The sequence below is a fragment of the Typopeltis vanoorti genome, chromosome 14, assembly GCF_054136105.1.
Source record: "Typopeltis vanoorti isolate ZY-2024b chromosome 14, IOZ_Tvanoo_1.0, whole genome shotgun sequence".
NCBI classification, from domain to species: Eukaryota; Metazoa; Arthropoda; class Arachnida; order Uropygi; family Thelyphonidae; genus Typopeltis; species Typopeltis vanoorti.
Window position 1 is genome coordinate 107,162,472 of NC_143562.1, and position 18,555 is coordinate 107,181,026.

The following is an 18,555-nucleotide window of genomic DNA, read 5'->3' on the forward strand; positions in this document are numbered from 1 at the left end:
TAAATATATATATATATATATATTTTTTTTTTTCAGAATTAATTTCACAATTTTTCCTCACCAAAACTAAGTTCCTAGATGCCACTTCTTTCAATAGCTGATTAAATGCATGGAAACTTTCCAAACTGTCATAATGTACTGCGGTACATAAAAATGTAATTCCTTTAAGTGGAAATGAAGTTTTATTAGGAGCAGTTCCTCTAATATACAAGTGCTTAAGAGTAATCTGTTGTATTTCGTGAGCATTTAAAATCTCTGCCTCACTTATAGGTAAAGTAGTAGTATCTTCACTAGAAATTTTGGTCTTCTTCATTAAGTAAGTCCTATACAAAAAGTTAATTTTATTTAAAATTTCATACAATTTTTTTTAAATGATCAAATGTTAAAAATTGGTGAATTATAAAAAGCAGAAAAATAATATTTTTAAAATGAGTTGAAAACAATTTATTTTCACTAATTTGTATCCTAATTATTTAGGAAAAACTGAAATCATATCAAGTTTTTTTTTTTTTTTTATAGTACAGGAAAATCTTGCTTAACACGAATTCGATATGCACGATAATCAGTTGGTGCGACTGAGTGAAATGATACTATTTCCTGCTTTAAGTGAGTGAGTAATCAGTTTAGGCTTTTTTTTTTTTTTACATTATGCATTGCCAATCTGTAGCAAGCAGTGGCACTTGTCAATGTAGCAGCCAGTGGGCAGTGGTGCAGGTGGTGGCTGGCGACACTCAGTAGTTGACTCAAAGCTATCATTGCAAGTGAAAGTGCAAACTGTGTTCTCTCGCTCAATCATTTTTCCTTCATTTTGCTTTAATTTAGATTGATATGGAAAAGAAAAAGAGTGATAAAGAAAGTAGCAGTAATAAAAAGAGAAGAAAAGTAATTACGTTAGAGGAAAAGCTAAAAAAACTTGCTCGATTTCTATTCAGAACAGTTAAGTGTGAATGATCTTCTTCAACTAGAAGAACGGCGTGCATATGGAGAAGAAGAAGATAAGGAGTGCGAACAAGAAGAGAATGTCACGACTAAGAAGCTAACTGAGAAAGAATTAACTAGTTTTCAATCACATTGAGCATGCTAAGGAAATTTTGTTTGATGCTGATCCTGAAATGTTATGAAGCTTTGAAGTCTGCCAAAATCTTGATAAAGTGATCGGCAGCTATAGTAAACTGCATGACAAGATGAAAAAGTTGAGCACCATTCAAACATCTTTACTTTTTTTTTTTTTTGTAAAGAAGTAGTTCAATCAAATGTTTAGACATTAAATAAAAATTTAAGCAATTAATTTTTATTAACTTTGATGATTTTATCCTCTAATATAGCTTATAATTTTTTTTTTCAAATTTATGCTAACAGATGGATGAATTATAATTATTCCTATTGTTTATTGTATTCGCTTAAAGCAATTTCGCTTAGCTTGCATTAATTGATGGATTAATTAATTGTGTTAAGCGAGGTTTTCCTGTACTTCTGATTGCATTTTTTAATGTAATCAGAAGTACATGAACCTTTTTTAATGCCTAGAATAAAATGTAGGGTAAAAGACATCTGCATTCAATATGAAGGCAACAAACTTGATAATTTCAGTAGGTAAATAGTAATAGTCCATGAAATATACTATGACAAAGTTCTTCCAAGGAGCATATAAAGAAAAATAATTGATAGTGCTTCATCAGTTTATACCTAATTTAAAACTATGGAATTAAAAACTCAAGCAATGATATATAAAAAGTTTATGAAATAATTTAAATTACAGTTAACTCTTGATTAGATTTTGAATTATACAAATAAATCGAAATGGTCATTTAAGAATCAAAGCTAGATAACTGAGAGAAGGCTTCCTATAGCGTGTATGGAATGTGGAGAACCAACCAGGGCTTCTGACCCAATGTCTAATCCTCTCCCAGTGTATCCTTATTAGGTATGCACTTGAATAATGATTGACTGAGGATGGACTGGCAAATTCTAACTTAGATGATCGAACCCATGGAAATGTGTTCGCTAGGGCACTGCCAGCACAAATCCTCGCTGTTTTTATCAGAGGAATCAGAGCAAACAACGAAAAATTAACTACTGGAATGAACATGCTTCCCTCAACCAATTATATATTTAGTTTAATCCTGTATCCAAGTGTAAGCAACAATAATGTGGATAAAGTGTTGCATCTGAAGTATTTTCAGGACTGGGGCAACTCGTGGCAAAGGTGGTATAACTTTTCATCACTTGCCTTAGTATCCCATAATGCTATGCATTAAGGGAAGTCTCGCAACCCAGATCAGTTTCGACCTTTAATTGAGGTCTCATCAGTGAGAGCCAGACCCAGAGGTAGTGATACTAAGACAATTGACATTAATATCTTTAGGGGTGAAGTAAGAAGCTTTTCATATTTCCCACTATCTGTTACGGCTACAGTGAAGGTAGAGTGTTATGATCAGTTTGCTCGCCCTGGATGGGGATGGAGATTATGCATTGCTACAGGAAGTTAAAATAGCTTTTGGTCTTTTATATTTGAATGAATCTGTTGCGTCGTATGCTACAGCTTGCTGAACTAGATCATTGGGGTATATGGATGTCTTTAAGAAGAACTTCGTTGCTAAAGATTGTAGGAAAGAGAAAATATAAGGAATGTTTGTATCTTGATGAAGTTGATTGTTTCTGATGAACCACGGGGAATTCAGGATCATTCGCAAGCACTTGTTTTGCACACGTTGCAGTTTGATAATATTTGTAGTGGAGGTGTGGCTCCAACCTAGAGAAGTGTAAGTGACTATAGGACAAATCATCAGCTGGTATAAAAGCAATTTGATTCTGATGTTTAGCTTGCTGTTCCTGTTGATTGGGGGATAGATCTAGGCGATCTTTAGATTCCTTTGCACACATAGCTGTGATGTGTTGGTTAAAAGTTAATTTTTTGTCGAGGACGACACCAAGGTATATTTTGTTTCTGTCTGCCAGGAAATTTTGGTATTGAATAGTATGACGTCTCCTGCAGGAGATATCGACCTTTTCGTGAAGAAAATGGCTGAACTTTTGGGGGGATTTACTTCCAGTCTCCATTTGGAGAACCATCTTTCTAATTTTAAAAGGTTTTCTTCAAGTTTTCTAGTAATGAGGTGTGGTCGGAGAGATCTGGCTAACAATGCTATGTCATCCGCATATAGGGCCATGATGGATGACACTGGGTTGTGTGGGATATCTGATATGTATATAGTGAACAGCAATGGAACCAGTAGGGATCCGTGTGGTACTCCAGCCAAGATATGGTGCTGAGATGAGGTAGTACCATTGATCTTGACTTGCATGGTTCTGTTTTGTAGAAACGATCTAACTAAATGTACCATTTTTAGTGAGATACCAGTTGAGATAAGGTTGTGTAGCAATCCGAAGTGCCATATTTTGTCAAATGCTCTGGATAGATCAAGAAAAACAGCTCCCGTGTATTGACACCAGTTGTAGCTGGTGGTAATATATTCCACAATTCTGTGGATTTGCTGGGTAGTACTATGGTGTTGCCGAAAACCGAACTGTTCTTTAAGAAGGATATCTAGCTCATTTACTGAGGCTTGAAGTCGTGAGAGGATGACCTTCTCTGCAACCTTATCCAAGTTGAAGATGAGACTGATTGGACAATAATTTTGAGGTAGGTGTGGGTCCTTGTTTGGCTTATGTATAGGGATTACATCAGCCAGTTTCCAGTTGGAAGGAAAATAGTGAAATCTTAAGATTGCATTTATTATTATGGTCAGGTGCACAACAGCTTTTCAGGGCAGCAGTTTGATCACCCTGTTTGTGATGCCATCTGGCCCAGGAGATTTTTGTTCTTTAAATTTTTAATAATATCATATATTTCAGTTTATATAAATCAGCACTGGTATCAGGAAGTTTGAGTGAGTGTCTGACCTGTCTGTGAATTTTATGTGATCGAAGTCTAGGTTTTCATATGAAGGTTTTGCACTGCTCTTCTAAATTTTTTGCTATAGCTTCTGCCTTGTCTATGTCTGTATGAACAAGGCTCTGGTCAGAAAATATTGGGGGAAGGGATCTGCCTTTGTTTCTGATATTTCTCAGTAGTCCCCAGACAGAGTGATTAGTAGGTGAGATAGAGGCTAACTTTTCTTCCCACACTTGGTCTCTATGAGCTTTGAGTGCATCTCTCACTGTCCCATTTATTCTATTTAGAACTGTTTTGTCTTGTGGAGCACGAGTGTTGTGAAATCTTTTCCTGGCTCTGTTTTTTTCTCTGATCAAGTTCATAATGTCTTCGAGCAGACGACCAGGCTTGGGGATAGATTTGTAGGAGGTGGCTACCGTTATAGCAGAGTTAATTTGCTCGGTGAGGCTTGTAACTGCAGATTCTACATCTTCTTTTGTACATATGTGAGGAACAGGTCCGATAGAATCCCTGAGCACTTTTGACAATCTTTCCTTCAATATATAGGAGTGAGAGGGAGGAGACAAGTATTCTTGTTTTTCCCAGCTGTATAAGAATTGGGTTGTGATCAGATGATAACTCATTTAATGATTTTAGGCTGTATTGAAGTTTAATGTCTTGCAGGATAGCTATATCCAGGATGTCAGCAGTGCCAAACGTACTGAGTTGGTTCGGTGGGGCTTGCCACAACAGCATAGTTTGATCCTATGTAGTTGGAAAGGATGCAGCAATTCTTGTTGGTGGTTCTACAATTCCAGGCAGGGTGCTTGGAGTTCAAATTGCTGGCAATAATGGTGGACTCTCTAGTGCCTAAGATGGCATTTAGATCAGAGTGCAGTACAGTTTTTAGGGGTGGGTTGTAAACTGAGTAGATTTTCAGTCTGCCAGCCGAGCTGGTGAATACTTCCACACCTGTGATCTCAAGGTTAGTGGTTGGAGGGTTGTTTACAGAATGGTGCTTGATGGAATTTTTAATGAAGATGGCAGTGCAGCTGCCTCTGTAGATTAACCTGTTGTTTCTATATAGGAGATAACCCTTTATTTTAGGGTTGTCTGAGGGTCTTAGATGTGTCTCGCTAATTAGTATAATATCTGGCTGATAACTGTAGATGAAATCTTGGAGCTCCAGAATTTTGTTTTTAAGGCCATTTGCATTCCATGCAACGATCTGAAGAGAGGCTGGAATAAGTTTGTGAGGATTTCCTGTGTTTCACGTAGAAATCTTTTAGTGGAGGTTGCTGAAGCCTTGTAGCATGTTTGCTAGAGCGGCTGTAATAACAGCTGTCAGGTTTGTAGGTGCTGATTTGTTTGTACGGGCCACATTCAACATAACTTCTTGTTTGCCTTTGGCTCCCTCTATCTTTGAAGGTCTCCAACTGTGGCCGCCAAGCCTCCGGCTGTGGTGCAGGGGCCTCTGGTGTTCTTGTACTAGAGGAGGAGGAGGATTGTTTGGCTGTCTCCATCTGTCTATTCTTTGGGTGCTGAATACATCCCTTATAGTTGGCAGGATGAGGGCCACCACAGTTGGCACATTTAGCCGAGGTGGTTTTCGGTTTTGTGCAGGTATTGGTTGGGTGGCTATCCTCACATTTCAAACATTTAAATTCAGCTTTACATAGTTTCTGGGCATGGCCATATTTTTGACACCTGTGGCATTGCCCAGAAGATGCCCTTTTCAGGAGTGATTCTGGTGTGACAATGAGCCTGCAGATTGTTTTTAAGTAGTGATACCAAGGTGGAAGTAATAGAGAAGTCATATTTCCATATACAAGTTGCCAAAAGGTGTCACACCTTATTATTAAAATTCTCTAGATTAGAGATAGTTGATGGAAATTTTTTCACTTGGCTATGCTACCAATTATATATTTGGTTTAGTCCTTTATCCAAGTGTAAGCAAACAAAGTTTGCGTCTGAAGTATTTTCAGGACGGGCAACTCGTGGCAAAGGTGGTATAACTTCTCATCACTTGCCTTAGTATCCCATAAGTGTTTCGTTAAGAAATAAACAGAGCAATTTTTAAAGTCATCAGAGAAGGCAGCTGACAAAGAAAACCAAGGGTGGTCCTGGATCGATATCTAATCAGAATAGGAAATGAATACCAGATTATATATAAATATTTTAGGAAAAATGCTAAAAAGGGAAAAGCAAATGATGGTAAGTTCCTGGTAGGTTTCTGCTCAGGACAGGACAACATCTTTATGTTGGGACATTAGTCCCAACATAAAGATGTGCACTAATTGGAGAGAACAAACAAAATATATATATATATATATATATAAAAAAACTACTATCAACTTATGCAACTGTTCATAGTAATATCTTTGCTCAGGTTAAGGATACAAGAGAATATGAAGAATGCAAAGTAAAACTGCATACTTTGAAAACAAGAACTAAACCTCAAAAATTCAGTGGCAAACAGAAAAAAATACTGACTGATTCAGCCAAGGAGGCATACAGGATAGAAACATCAGAATATCATGGTCGGCTCACATAGTTAAAGTGGCAGTCATGAAAAGAAGAAATCATATCTAAAGTTCCTGGCAAATAAGCTAACAGGTGCTCTGACAGAATACAGAGAAAAATTCAAGAAAGCACAGCTGAGCTACATGTAAAAGTAGCTTAATGTCATCAGAAGGCTTTTAAGACAGAAGATAAATATGAAGGGGATGGTAAAATGCTCTAGAGACTACTGGCAAGCTTAGAAATGAAGAAAAAATTATTATAAGAAATCAAATAAAAATAAAAGAAAAAATTATAAAAGATGCTAAAAGTGAAATAAAATCTGAAGATATTCTGGATGTTCAGAGTAATTAGTTCAAGGGATTGTTAAACAAGAGTGACAGAGAAGTGGTAGAAAATATTCGAGAGGAATGCAATTAGTGCACATCAGTACTTGAAACAGAAAAAAGTTCATTTACTCTTGCTGCCTTTTCAGAAATGTAAAGAAAGGTAGATGGAAATGATATTCAACCAGAAATTTTGTATACCAAAATATGGTATACAAAAGTTTTATAGTGACTACTCTGAATAATTAAGATATAGAAGATCGAGAGAGAACTGCCATTGGGAGGTCCATTCTACCATGAACATGGGGGGGGGGGGGGATGAAGCTCAAAGTACTGCAGATAACTGTTTTAGTATTAAACTATTCTTATCTTGCCATATTACAAATTTCATAACAAGTGTAAATTTTCTTCCCCCTGCCTATAATACAATTGTAGAAAGTTTACACACTCTGTGAATGATTTCTAACTTGGATTAGAGATAAATAAACAAAGCTTAATTTAGGATAAACAGTAAACTCTTAGAAACTCAGAGGATCCTTGCTATTTGTTTAGAAGTCTCTTTAAGACAGGGCATGCAGATCCCTTTAACCTCCCAACTGGGTGAAATACTAAAGACCACCTTAGGAATTTGTGGATCAAAATATCACCATCATTCTATCTTTTAGTGTGTAATTACCTTTCTCTGTCATTAATCTTTTAACAGCAAATGTAGAGCCATTGGTAGATTAACTGTAACTGAGTGACCTTTGTGTCACTTAACACAGTATACTCTGTTACATGGAATTTCTTTCATTGTCCTTCAGTATTCAACACTTTTACTGCATAATTTATTTATTGTGTCTGTTCCCAAAAATAAAAATGAATTTTGCATATAAAAATAAATTATCAATCCTGAAATAACCACTGATAAGCCTTTGTGATGAATTTATTTAGTAGTAGTAAATTTGCTGTCTTTATTCTTCAAATCAGTGCAATGGAACAAGACAATTTATGTTGTTTCATTTCACTGACAATAATGAAATTATTTTTGTAATTTGCAAATGCTTGTATTGAAAATCATTTTGTTAAATATTTATATATTTTTTTTCAAACAACATTTATTGAAATACACATGAACTTTTCTTTCTTTCTTTCCTTGTAAAATACCATTACATGGATCATCACACTTCAAGTTTTAGAAATTAGATTTTCTATTCATTTTTATGGCTATTTTGCCTATTTTACTTTAGCTTACTCGATTTATTTAAGACATTATTGATAGTTTAGTGATGTAGATAAATGAAACATATGGAAGTAATAATTTTGAACATACCTTTGTAGGATGTTCAAGGCTGTCTTCTTTTGGAGAAGCATCAGGCGTATAATGATAAACATTTAAATAACATTGTGAAAGTATGATCAAAAAGAGGAAGGGGGGGATGTGGAGATAGATAAATGTCGGAGCAAGAATTGCAGACAAAAACAAAGGTATGTGAATTGAAACCGAGTACCCAAGGATGGACTATAAATTCTTTGGGGAAAAAAGGAGAAAGATAGAATATTTTTATAGGAGAGGAGAAATATAGAATATGATGAATCAAGATTAGGAGTGGGAGAAACGGGGTGTGAGCCATTTCGACCGAGAGTTGTCTTCGGAACTTGTGGGAAAAGCGGTGGCTGTGTCATGTCAGCTTAGTGTTTTTGCCATGGATATATTTGTGTTGGTTTCCACTGGTCGGGATCTTGACCCAATTTTCATGTTGTGAAGCTTACAACTCTCAGAGATTACATAGGTGGTGTGAACGTTTATGGAGTTTTTGTTACATTTTATGGCTATTGTTTCCGATATTCTAAGCATTGTTTCATTTTTCTGTATGTCTACTATCACAGTGTTGTTGATTTGCAGGGTATGTTTCGGTTCAAGAAGATGGGCTGCTAATTTCTTGTTTGTTTCTTGTTGCTTAAATGTTCTGGGATTGGTATATTACAGTCACAGAAGCGTTCCTGTAATCTTGCCCATAAATATCTGATCATGGAACCTGTGTAAGTGACATTAGAATTGTGTTGGCAAAGAGATTTGTATACTACGTTGCGGTATTCTAACATTTCTTTGTAAGTATGAGATCTGGTAGGCTTTAGGAGTGTTGCCAATTTTTGGTTTGTGGTGAATGCTAATTTATGGTTAGTATGTTTAAAATGTATTTATAGGTTTTGTATGTGTTCTGGATATATGACAGTTTTGTGTTTGGAAGTTTGTTTCAGTTATTGCACTGTTTTGACGGGTTTTCAACATTTGGTTAGCATAATTTATTAAATGTGTTGGGTAATTTCAGTTTCTAAAAATCTGTGTTAACTTCTTTATTTCTATGTTAAGATAATGATATGTAGACGAAAACTTTTGTGCACTTATAAATTGTGCTAGAATGACTGATTTTTTAATAGAATAACGATGATATGAGTTAAAGTGGAGGTAATTTCTGATATGTGTGGGTTTGTGGCTATTTTGTTGTTTGTTCTAATTAATGTTAGGTTTAGAATATTTATGGATTTTTTATGTTCTGTTTCTATAGTGAACTTGAGTCTATTGCTGAAGTCATAAAAGATGCTTGTAAAGTGGTGATGCATGCTGGTTTTCCAATGCATAGAACATCATCCACGTATTGGTCGTAAAAGGTGATGCTGGGAGGGAAAGAGACAGCTGAGTAGATGCATGTGATAGAAACAATTTGGCTAATTGTCCACTAATATTTTGGTTCATTGGGAGTCTGAAAATTTGGATATAGATTTTGTTAAATTTAAAAAGCTTGCTTAAATTATTAGTTTTATCAGGTTTACGATATCGCTGGGTGTTAAATTTTGTTTGTGATCCTAGGGTGTAGCCTTCTGCGAGTAATGTATGTCTTAATGCACGTCCTATTCTGGGGATGTTCACATTGGTGTATAACAATGTTGCGTCCAGTGAAGTGAGGATGTCTTTGTGGGATAGAATTAGGTTTGTTGATTTTTGAAACAGGTTGTCTGTGTTTTTTAATCATTCATTTTGACTTGGTTAGTAAAGGTTTGAGTAATTTTACTAAGAATTTTGATAAAGGTGATGTGGTGGTGTTTTTGTATGAGATTATTGGTGCGGGGTATTGTATTTTTCAATGTTATTTTATCTATCTTATTTTGATTTTTTAATTTGTGTAGCATATTATTAATTTGTTTTATTTTATGAGGGTGGGGACGGGGTTATATTTAAGTCTTTTTTTGGTATATGTTTTAATCATTTAAAATTTCTATTATTTTGTTGGGATAATCCATTTTGTTAATGATGAACACTGTATTGCCTTTTTCTGCTTTAGCAATCATTATGTCCAGGTTCTTTTTTAATGATATCAGAGCTTTTTGTAGGTGTGGAGTAATGTTGGATTGTATTTTTATTTTGCTATTTAAGATGTTATTTTATGAAATATTATTTCTTTGTTGGGGGTTTATTTTTAGTTTAGCTATTTCTGTTTTTCGATAATGTCTTTTTAAATTATACACATTTGGTCATAAAATACTTAAAAAAGAGACTGTTTGTGGTTATGAGACCATAGATACTTTATTAATACATATATTAGTATAATCCTGCCTACTAGTTTTGCTAGCGACTGTCTAGCTTTGTCAAAGCTGAACGGTACACACAAAAAATGACAGAATACAGAAACGTTGCTAACTGTTAGGCAGTTAAGTTTGAAACTATGCGTGACAATGCGTGCATGTGTTGAAAAGCTTCAGTCAGTATCATGGATACGTGTTGCATGCACACGTGTTACATGATTTTTTGCGTATTGTAGTTCTGTTAAACTGAGTGAGTTGATCAAGTTTTTCCATATATCTTTCAGTATGCCACCCTGATTTCTGTTGAGGTTGTTACCCATTCTTAATACCACTGCTGCTTCCTTGAAAATTCTGTAACTGTCATCATCATCCAAATACGGCATAGAGCTATTTTCCCAGTCAATTGCATGGTTGGAAGTTGCAAAGTGATGTGCTAAGCCCAAGGAGACTGTCCTGTTGTGATTGACATCCCCAACATGCTCCTTCTGTCTGATTTCCAGACTTCTTGAAGTTTATCCAATATATGAAAGGTTGCACATACATGGAATTCTATAAACACCTGGATATTTGAAAAATGGTAGACTGTCTTTAAGAGATCTTAATACTTGTCTGATGGTAGTGTTAGGCTTAAATACCACTCTGATGTTGAGAGATTTTAACATTCTCACTAATCTTGAAAAGACTGAATCTACATAAGGGATGACTACTGTTGAAATGTACTGGATGACTGTTCCTTGTTGTTGGAGATTGTCTTTATAAAGGAACTTGTTGATGATGTTTGTAGAAAAACCATTCTGTGATAGTGTTATAGCAATTTGAGAAAGTTCTGTCTGTACCTCTTCTTCATCTGAAATAAACTTTTTGGCTCTGTTCCATAACATGTGAATGATGCTATGTTTTTGTGATCTATGATGGTTGGAAGAATAATGTAAATAACGTCCAGTATCTGTAGGCTTTTTGTATATGGAAAGTTTAAAATTATTCTCCTGCCTTTTCACCAGTATGTCTAGGAAGGGGAGTTGTCTGTTTTTTTTTTTTTTTAACTTCTAGAGTAAATTTAATCTTGTTTTGAAGAGAGTTTATTCTCTCTTAAAAACACCTGTAGGTTTTTCCATGTTTTCATTCCAAATGATGAAAATATCATCAACATATCTCCACCATATCGATGGTTTAGGTGTAATTTTGGTAAAAATTTCATTTTCCAACACACGTGTGCATACAACACATATCCATGATACTGACCGAAGCTTCTCAACACATGCACGGATAGGTTCAAACTTAACTGCCTAACAGTTAGCAACATTTCTGTATTCTCTCATATTTTTTGTGTGTACCGTTCAGCCTTGACAAAGCTAGACAGTCACTAGCGAAACTAGTAGGCAGGATTATACTAATATATGTAGTAATAAAGTACCTATGGTTTCATAACCACAAAAAGTCTCGTTTTTAAATAATGTCTTTGTTTGGCACATATTTTGGGGGTATTGCAAAGTTTAAATCTTTATTTAGAATTAATTTCATCAGGTGTGGGTTTATAATATGATAAATTGGAAGTTTTTTTGTTTTTCTACTTGGTTATACAAGAAATGGGGGTATTGCAAAGTTTAGATCTTTATTTAGAATGGTAATTTCATCAGGTGTGGGTTTATAATATGATAAATTGGAAGTTTTTTTGTTTTTCCACTTGGTTATACAAGAAATTATATACTTAGTGAATCCTTTATCCAAGTAAGTAAACAAAGTTTGCACCTGAAGTATTATCAGGACAGGGGCAACTCATGGCAAAGGTGGTATAACTTCGCATCACTTGCCTTAGTATCCCATATTGCAAAGTACATCTCCTTGTGGACATGTATAATGTATGCATTATGTGATGGGTCACTACCTAGACCAGTTTCGACCTTTATTGAGGTCTCTTCAGTGAGAGCTAGACCCAGAGGTGATATCAAAGTTGAAGTAATGCAGAAGTCATACTTTCTTATATGAGTTTCCAAAAGGTGTCTCACCTTATTATTAAAATCCTCCGAATTAGAGAAAGATGCTGGAATTATTTTTCACTTGGTTATACAAGAAATTATACACTTAATCCTTTATCAAGTGTAACCAAACAAAGTTTGCACCTGAAGTATAACTTGTATAACCAAGTGGAAAAAAAAAAAAAAAAAAAAAACCTTCCAACATCTTTCTCTAATCTTGAGGATTTTAATAATAAGGTGAGACACCTAAGAACAGCATATCAGAACATATTGGAAACTAAGCATAAGACCCCAAGTGAAAAACAAAATATAAATACAAGAGCAGAACGACTGACTACAGTGCTAAAAAAAGCAGTAGAGGAAGTAATTCCTGAAAGAGAAAAGATCAACAAGAAATGGATAACTCAGGAAACCCTAAAATTGGTACAAGAGAAAAGAGAACTGAAACTTAAAACAGATAATTCAGAAGCTGCAGATGAGTTATACCATCAAAAATGCAATGAGGTACGGAAAGCAGCAAGATCTGATAAAGCCAAATGGCTGGAGGACCAGTGCAAAGACATTGAACAGTACCATGGAGAACACAAAACTAGAGAGGTCTACAAACTTATAAGAAATGTCAATAGGAAGTCAAACAAGATCGGTAGCAGTCAAAGATGAAGATGGTAAAGTATTGGTGGACAAGACAAAAATCATACACAGATGGACAAGATATTGCAGCGAACTATATAAAAATCAACTAAACAATACTGCAACAGAAGTAATCAAAGAACTAAAAGCAATCTCTCCACCAGCAGAGATCTTTGAAAATGATATCTTGGAAGAGGAGGTGAATAAGGCTATAAAACATCTCAAGAACAACAAGAGTCCTGGAAATGACAACATAATAGGCAAGATGCTAAAATATGGGGGAGAATCAGTTGTAAAAGAAATGCATAAGCTATGTAATGAAATATGGAGATCAGGGTATGCCCGAAGAGTGGAAAAAATCGATCTTGGTTGTTCTTCATAAGAAAGGCAGTGATTTAGATTGCACCAATTACAGAACTATTGTATTAATGAGTCATCTTGGCAAAGTGCTGATGAAAATACCAAACAGAACACCTGAAGTGTCATATGGAGGCACATCTTCCTGATGAGCAAGCCAGATTTCGAAAATATCAAAGTACGGTGCAACAAATACTCGCACTAAGACTAATAGCAGAGAAAGCTCGAAGAAAGAACAAAAAGACATACTGCTGTTGTTTCGTGGACTTCCAAAATAATATTGACCAAAATATAACATGGACTGACTTGGAATCCTATGGTGTGGACAATAAATTGATCCACCTGCTGAAAGATATAAACAGCCAAGTACAAGCAAAAATCAGAATAGCAGGTGAGACTGGAGATTGGTTTGCCACTAGTCAAGGCACAAGACAAGGGGTCCCAATATCACCAATCATCTTCATCACGCATCTGGGAAGAACACCAGATAAGATTAAAGAAAAAGGTGGAGGCATTTCAATAAATGGCATGAGAATAAACTACCTCTGCTTTGCAGATGTCTTTGTCCTGATTGAAGAAGACGCAACAAGGCTGGAACAGACATTACTGTTCCAACACTATACACAGAAGGAAAAAGATATGGACTAAATGTCAACTTTGAAAAAACTAAAATGATGATATTCGGACAACAGGAGTTATTGAACAGAATTACGATAGATAGATTTCAACTGGAAAATGTGGAACACTTCACATATCTTGGATGCCACATGACGCATGACTTGGACACCAAAAAAAAGAGATAAAAAATAGCCAGAGCAACAACTATTTTAAAAGCCATGAACAAAATATGGAAGAACTGAGCTATAAAGATGCAAACTAAACTGTGCATTGTAAAAACCTGTATCTTCAGCAGCATGTTCTATGGATGTGAGGCCTGGGTACTCCTGAGAGAATCTGAAAGGAGGATATTAGCATTTGAGAGGAAGTGTTATAGAAAGATCTTGAAAATAAGCTGGATCCAGAAAGTGAAATGTGAGGACATCTACAGACGAATACAACCAAAAGAAAACCTGATCCAGAAAATAATCAAAAGACTACGTCTCTTTGGCCATATATATAAAATGAACAATGAGAGAAAAATAAAAATGCTGCTGTTTGGGGTTCAAATGGTGCGGAAAATCTATACACAAACTGAGTCATCTTGCACAAAATAGAATGCAATGGAAGAATCATATCAAGATGGCATCAGACACCTATGGGCATTGGAACCATGGGTGTTGATGATAATGAGACACCTTTTGGTGTGTATAAGAACTCATATAAGAAAGTATGACTTCTGCATTACTTCACCTTGGTATCACCTCGGTTGAAGTAATGGAAGATTATGCCATTTATCAAATTTATAATTGAATTATTTGACGTAGGTTGCATGGTAGTGTTATCGGAAGGGTTGGAAGCTGCACATTTGTTGTTATTGGGGTCTGTTAGGACAGTGATTCTGAACCTCTTAGGTCGCAGCCCCTTAGGGGGCCGTGGAAAATTTATAGAACATTTTTAGTATTTAAAATTTTGAGGAAATCTCTTAAAATAATTATTTTTTGCTCCTTATTTTACTTTGTTTCAAACTTATATCGTTTTGTATTAGTAATCTGAATTATGCAGTTTAATGCAGTAGTTTCTTTTGTGGTGGTGCAACAAGTCGACTTTTCACTGCTGGCAACACTGCAAGTCGTGACATCTGCCTACTGGATGTGTGAACATGTGATAGAAGTGATTCTCTGAAGTTTTAAATAATACTAGTATGAATGCATAGAACTGAACGTTGTTAAGTGCTACTTGAGTGCAATTAATTTTCGAAACTTTCAGCGCTGATTTTTTATTTCTTAAAATTTACCCCTTATAAAATGAGCAAACAAAGAACATTATTTGATTTCCTAAATATAAATACAGTAAAGTTTTTAAATAATATTTAAGTAAAGTTGATTTCTCTGTTTTCCGATTTTTTTTTGTCATTATAATCAGAAAGTAAAACTGCTATTTAATTATTATTATTATGTTACTACAAACTAGGGGGCCACGAAAATATTTTAGAATATTTAGGGGGCTGCAACTACTAAAAGGTTAAGAACCACTGTGTTAGGGCATTCTATTTTTTTTTTGTATGCCAAGTTTCAATTAACTATGTGTAATCGTTGATTTGTGATTGGATATTTTCTCAGAAAAGTGCCCACTAATTTGGACTTAATGTTTTTAGTGTGTGGTGAATGTGTGAATATGTCTGTTTTTCCTTCTGAAATCTCTCATTTAAGGCCTGTTTTATAAGTGCTCTGTATGCATGATAAATTCTTTTTTTCCAGGAATTGTTCTGTTGCTGCGTCCTATTACCAAATCTGGGGTGATGTTATAATTTAGAAAATTCGTAACAAATTTTATGTGTAGTTTTTGAGTAACATATTTTTTGTATACTTCTTTCGTAAAATTGATACAATCATTGAAAATGTGTACTGTCAGATCATGACATAGACATGTGATGATGAGAGTGAAATGTGATTACTATTAAGATGTGTTACATGAGTGGGGGGAATTGGGGAGTGGTTTGGAGGGTTCAGTAGAGAGCCAATGATTGAGGGATTGTTGGATTACAAAACACAAATTATTATAAATATTATTTCTGGAAAATTTTCCATGCTAAGCCTCCAAATTAGTATTAATTTTTATGACAATTTTGCCTATTTTTCTTTAGGAGTACCCCTTGTATAATGTCACTGTCATGAGATTTTCAATTGTTTTTATGAATAACAAATGACGTTAAATTACATTACTCGCTTTCTGATTGTAAGAATTTTAATATACTCTGACTCCTATGGAGAAAGAAATGAAAGAACCATTCCCCAGAAGTCATATTCAAGAGCCTCAAAAGCAGTAGTACAGAATACATCAGCCATGTCTTGTTTCTTTTTCAAATGACTGATTAACAGATATCCTAAACAAAAATACTGATATTTCTTTTACAGGCTGATACAGTATTTATGTCAAAACAATCTCTTAATTTATAATAATCAGTTTCAATTTTATTACGTAAAAATTAAATTATTTGATATGCGAATCATCTTGGAAAGAAAGTAGGATTTGAATATTTTTTTAAAAAGGTGCATGTGTTACATAAGCATTGAACTAATTTTTTTATTGCATTATCAATAAAATTTTGTGGAATGCCATATCATTCTGCTTAGCCCATTATAAACATATATTAAAACTGTCAAATGCCTCTTTATGTGTTACTTTTTTCTTCGAGTTCTTTATTGTCATCATTGTCTTTTAATTCATTCTGTAGTGTCATATTTATAATTTCAGCATCTGATTTGATTTCGAATTCACTTTCAATTCTACCTCTAATCCATTCCATAACATTAACATCTGTTTGTGAAATTTCAACATCTGGATTTATATTTTTAACTAATCGCACTTACAAAAAAAATTGATAATCATTCACTAAAAACTTACGAAAACACAAAACAATAAACGGCAACTCAGACAACATTTCATTTCAATAACCAAAGAAAAACTGAGCATTATATACAACCAGGCTTTAGGCTAAGTCGCTGTTGAAGGAACGTAAAAATACACAAACATTGTGCAATAGTAGTGACTAATAAGGTCATTAACGACAGCAGTGATTCATGCTGACAATACAATAGGTACTGTTCAGTATAAAAAAGCAAACATGAACACACATTAAATCAAAATAGACCTACAGTATAACAGTATGAAAAAAATACTGCACAGGTAACAATAACTGCGTATAATGAGGATGTTAGGTTCCATAGAAATTCCGCGTTATATAAAGCGCTATGCGACACTCAGATCACATAGAAAAAGTAGGGTTATATTCCAAAATTGTTTTTTTTTTTTTAATTTTATAAACAACAATGATATATCCACTAAAAATATATTTTTATTGAATTTAGGTAATTCATGTAAGTTAAGAAAACATATAAACTATGAAACAAATACATAGTATAAAATTATAAAAATTACAAATTGTGAGTAAACTTCATTGCACATAATATATAAATGTTTTAGTCAAAATAAAATAAAATAAAGTGCATATTTTAATCTTTCATAGCACGAGGATGTGAGGATCGGTTAATAAACATTGGTTTGTCATGTAATCACCTGATGCATTACTACAAAACAGTACAGTAATTCTATCTTTGGAAACTTTGATTTCAGGAGCTGATCTTTAATTTTTCGAAATATAGGTGTGTTTTTGCATTTTTTTTCAATATAACTCTGATTCATCCACATTGAACACCTGGTCTGCACCATAAATGTTTATAAACTTTGAGAGCTTTTTTTTGTTTAATAAGATTTCCATCCGAAGGAATTTTCTTCTGAGTGTAATCTTCTATCTAAATCATTAGAGTATAATAAATTTAGTTTAATCCTTTATCCAAGTATAAGCAAACAAAGTTTGCGACTGAAAATATCTTCAGGACTAAGGTAAGGTAGTGCAACACCAGGCGACTCCAAGCAAAGGTGGACCAAGCTCTCATCGCTTCTTGTCTCAGTAACTCCCATAATGCAAAGCACATCTCCTTGCGGACATGTATACTGCTATGCATTAAGGAAAGGGCCACTACCCAGACTGGTTTCAACCTTTATTGAGGTCTCGTCAGTGGGAGGCAGACCCAAGCGTCTATTAACAAATCAATGTTTTCTTCAGGATTTGCCACTGAATCTCCAAGGTTTCGTTCATGTTCCTACTGACGAGACCTCAATAAAGGTTGAAACCGGTCTGGGTAGCGGACCTTCCCTTAATGCATAGCAGTATACATGTTCGCAAGGAGATGTGATTTGCATTATGGGAGATACTGAGACAAGGAGCGATGAGAGCTTGGTCCACCTTTGCTCGGAGTTGCCTGGTGTTGCACTAGATTACCTCAGTCCTGAAGATATTTTCAGGTGCAAACTTTGTTTGCTTACACTTGGATAAAAAATTAAACTAAATTTATTATAGTCTAACCATGTGAAAAATAAACTTCCTAAATCATTAGAGATTTCTCCATTTTTCCCATTAGAATATCACGTAGACGAGCAACGCACTTTGCACCTACTGTTGACCCAGCAATAACACTTTCTCGGATTTTATGTTCATTTTGTTTGATTATTCGAATTGTTGATTCATTTAAATTCAAAGTCCTTGCAACAACTCCTGGTTTTTCTCCATTTTTCAACCAATCCATGATTTAAATTTTTTCATCGAGAGAAATGAATTTTCTTTTCAACGTTGGTTTTTCCCTGTCGT

The 18,555-nt window shown here is 34.7% G+C and overlaps 1 protein-coding gene across 1 annotated transcript in view; it reads right to left on the minus strand.

The window, feature by feature from the left end:
- Positions 1-18,555, minus strand: part of LOC150099824 (treslin-like) — a 290,982-nt gene that overhangs the window by 208,483 nt on the left and 63,944 nt on the right. Inside the window, exon 3 of the mRNA XM_090403686.1 lies at positions 62-323. Within this exon, the coding sequence (XP_090259812.1) occupies positions 62-323 (262 nt within the window). The remainder of the gene's footprint in view (positions 1-61; positions 324-18,555) is intronic.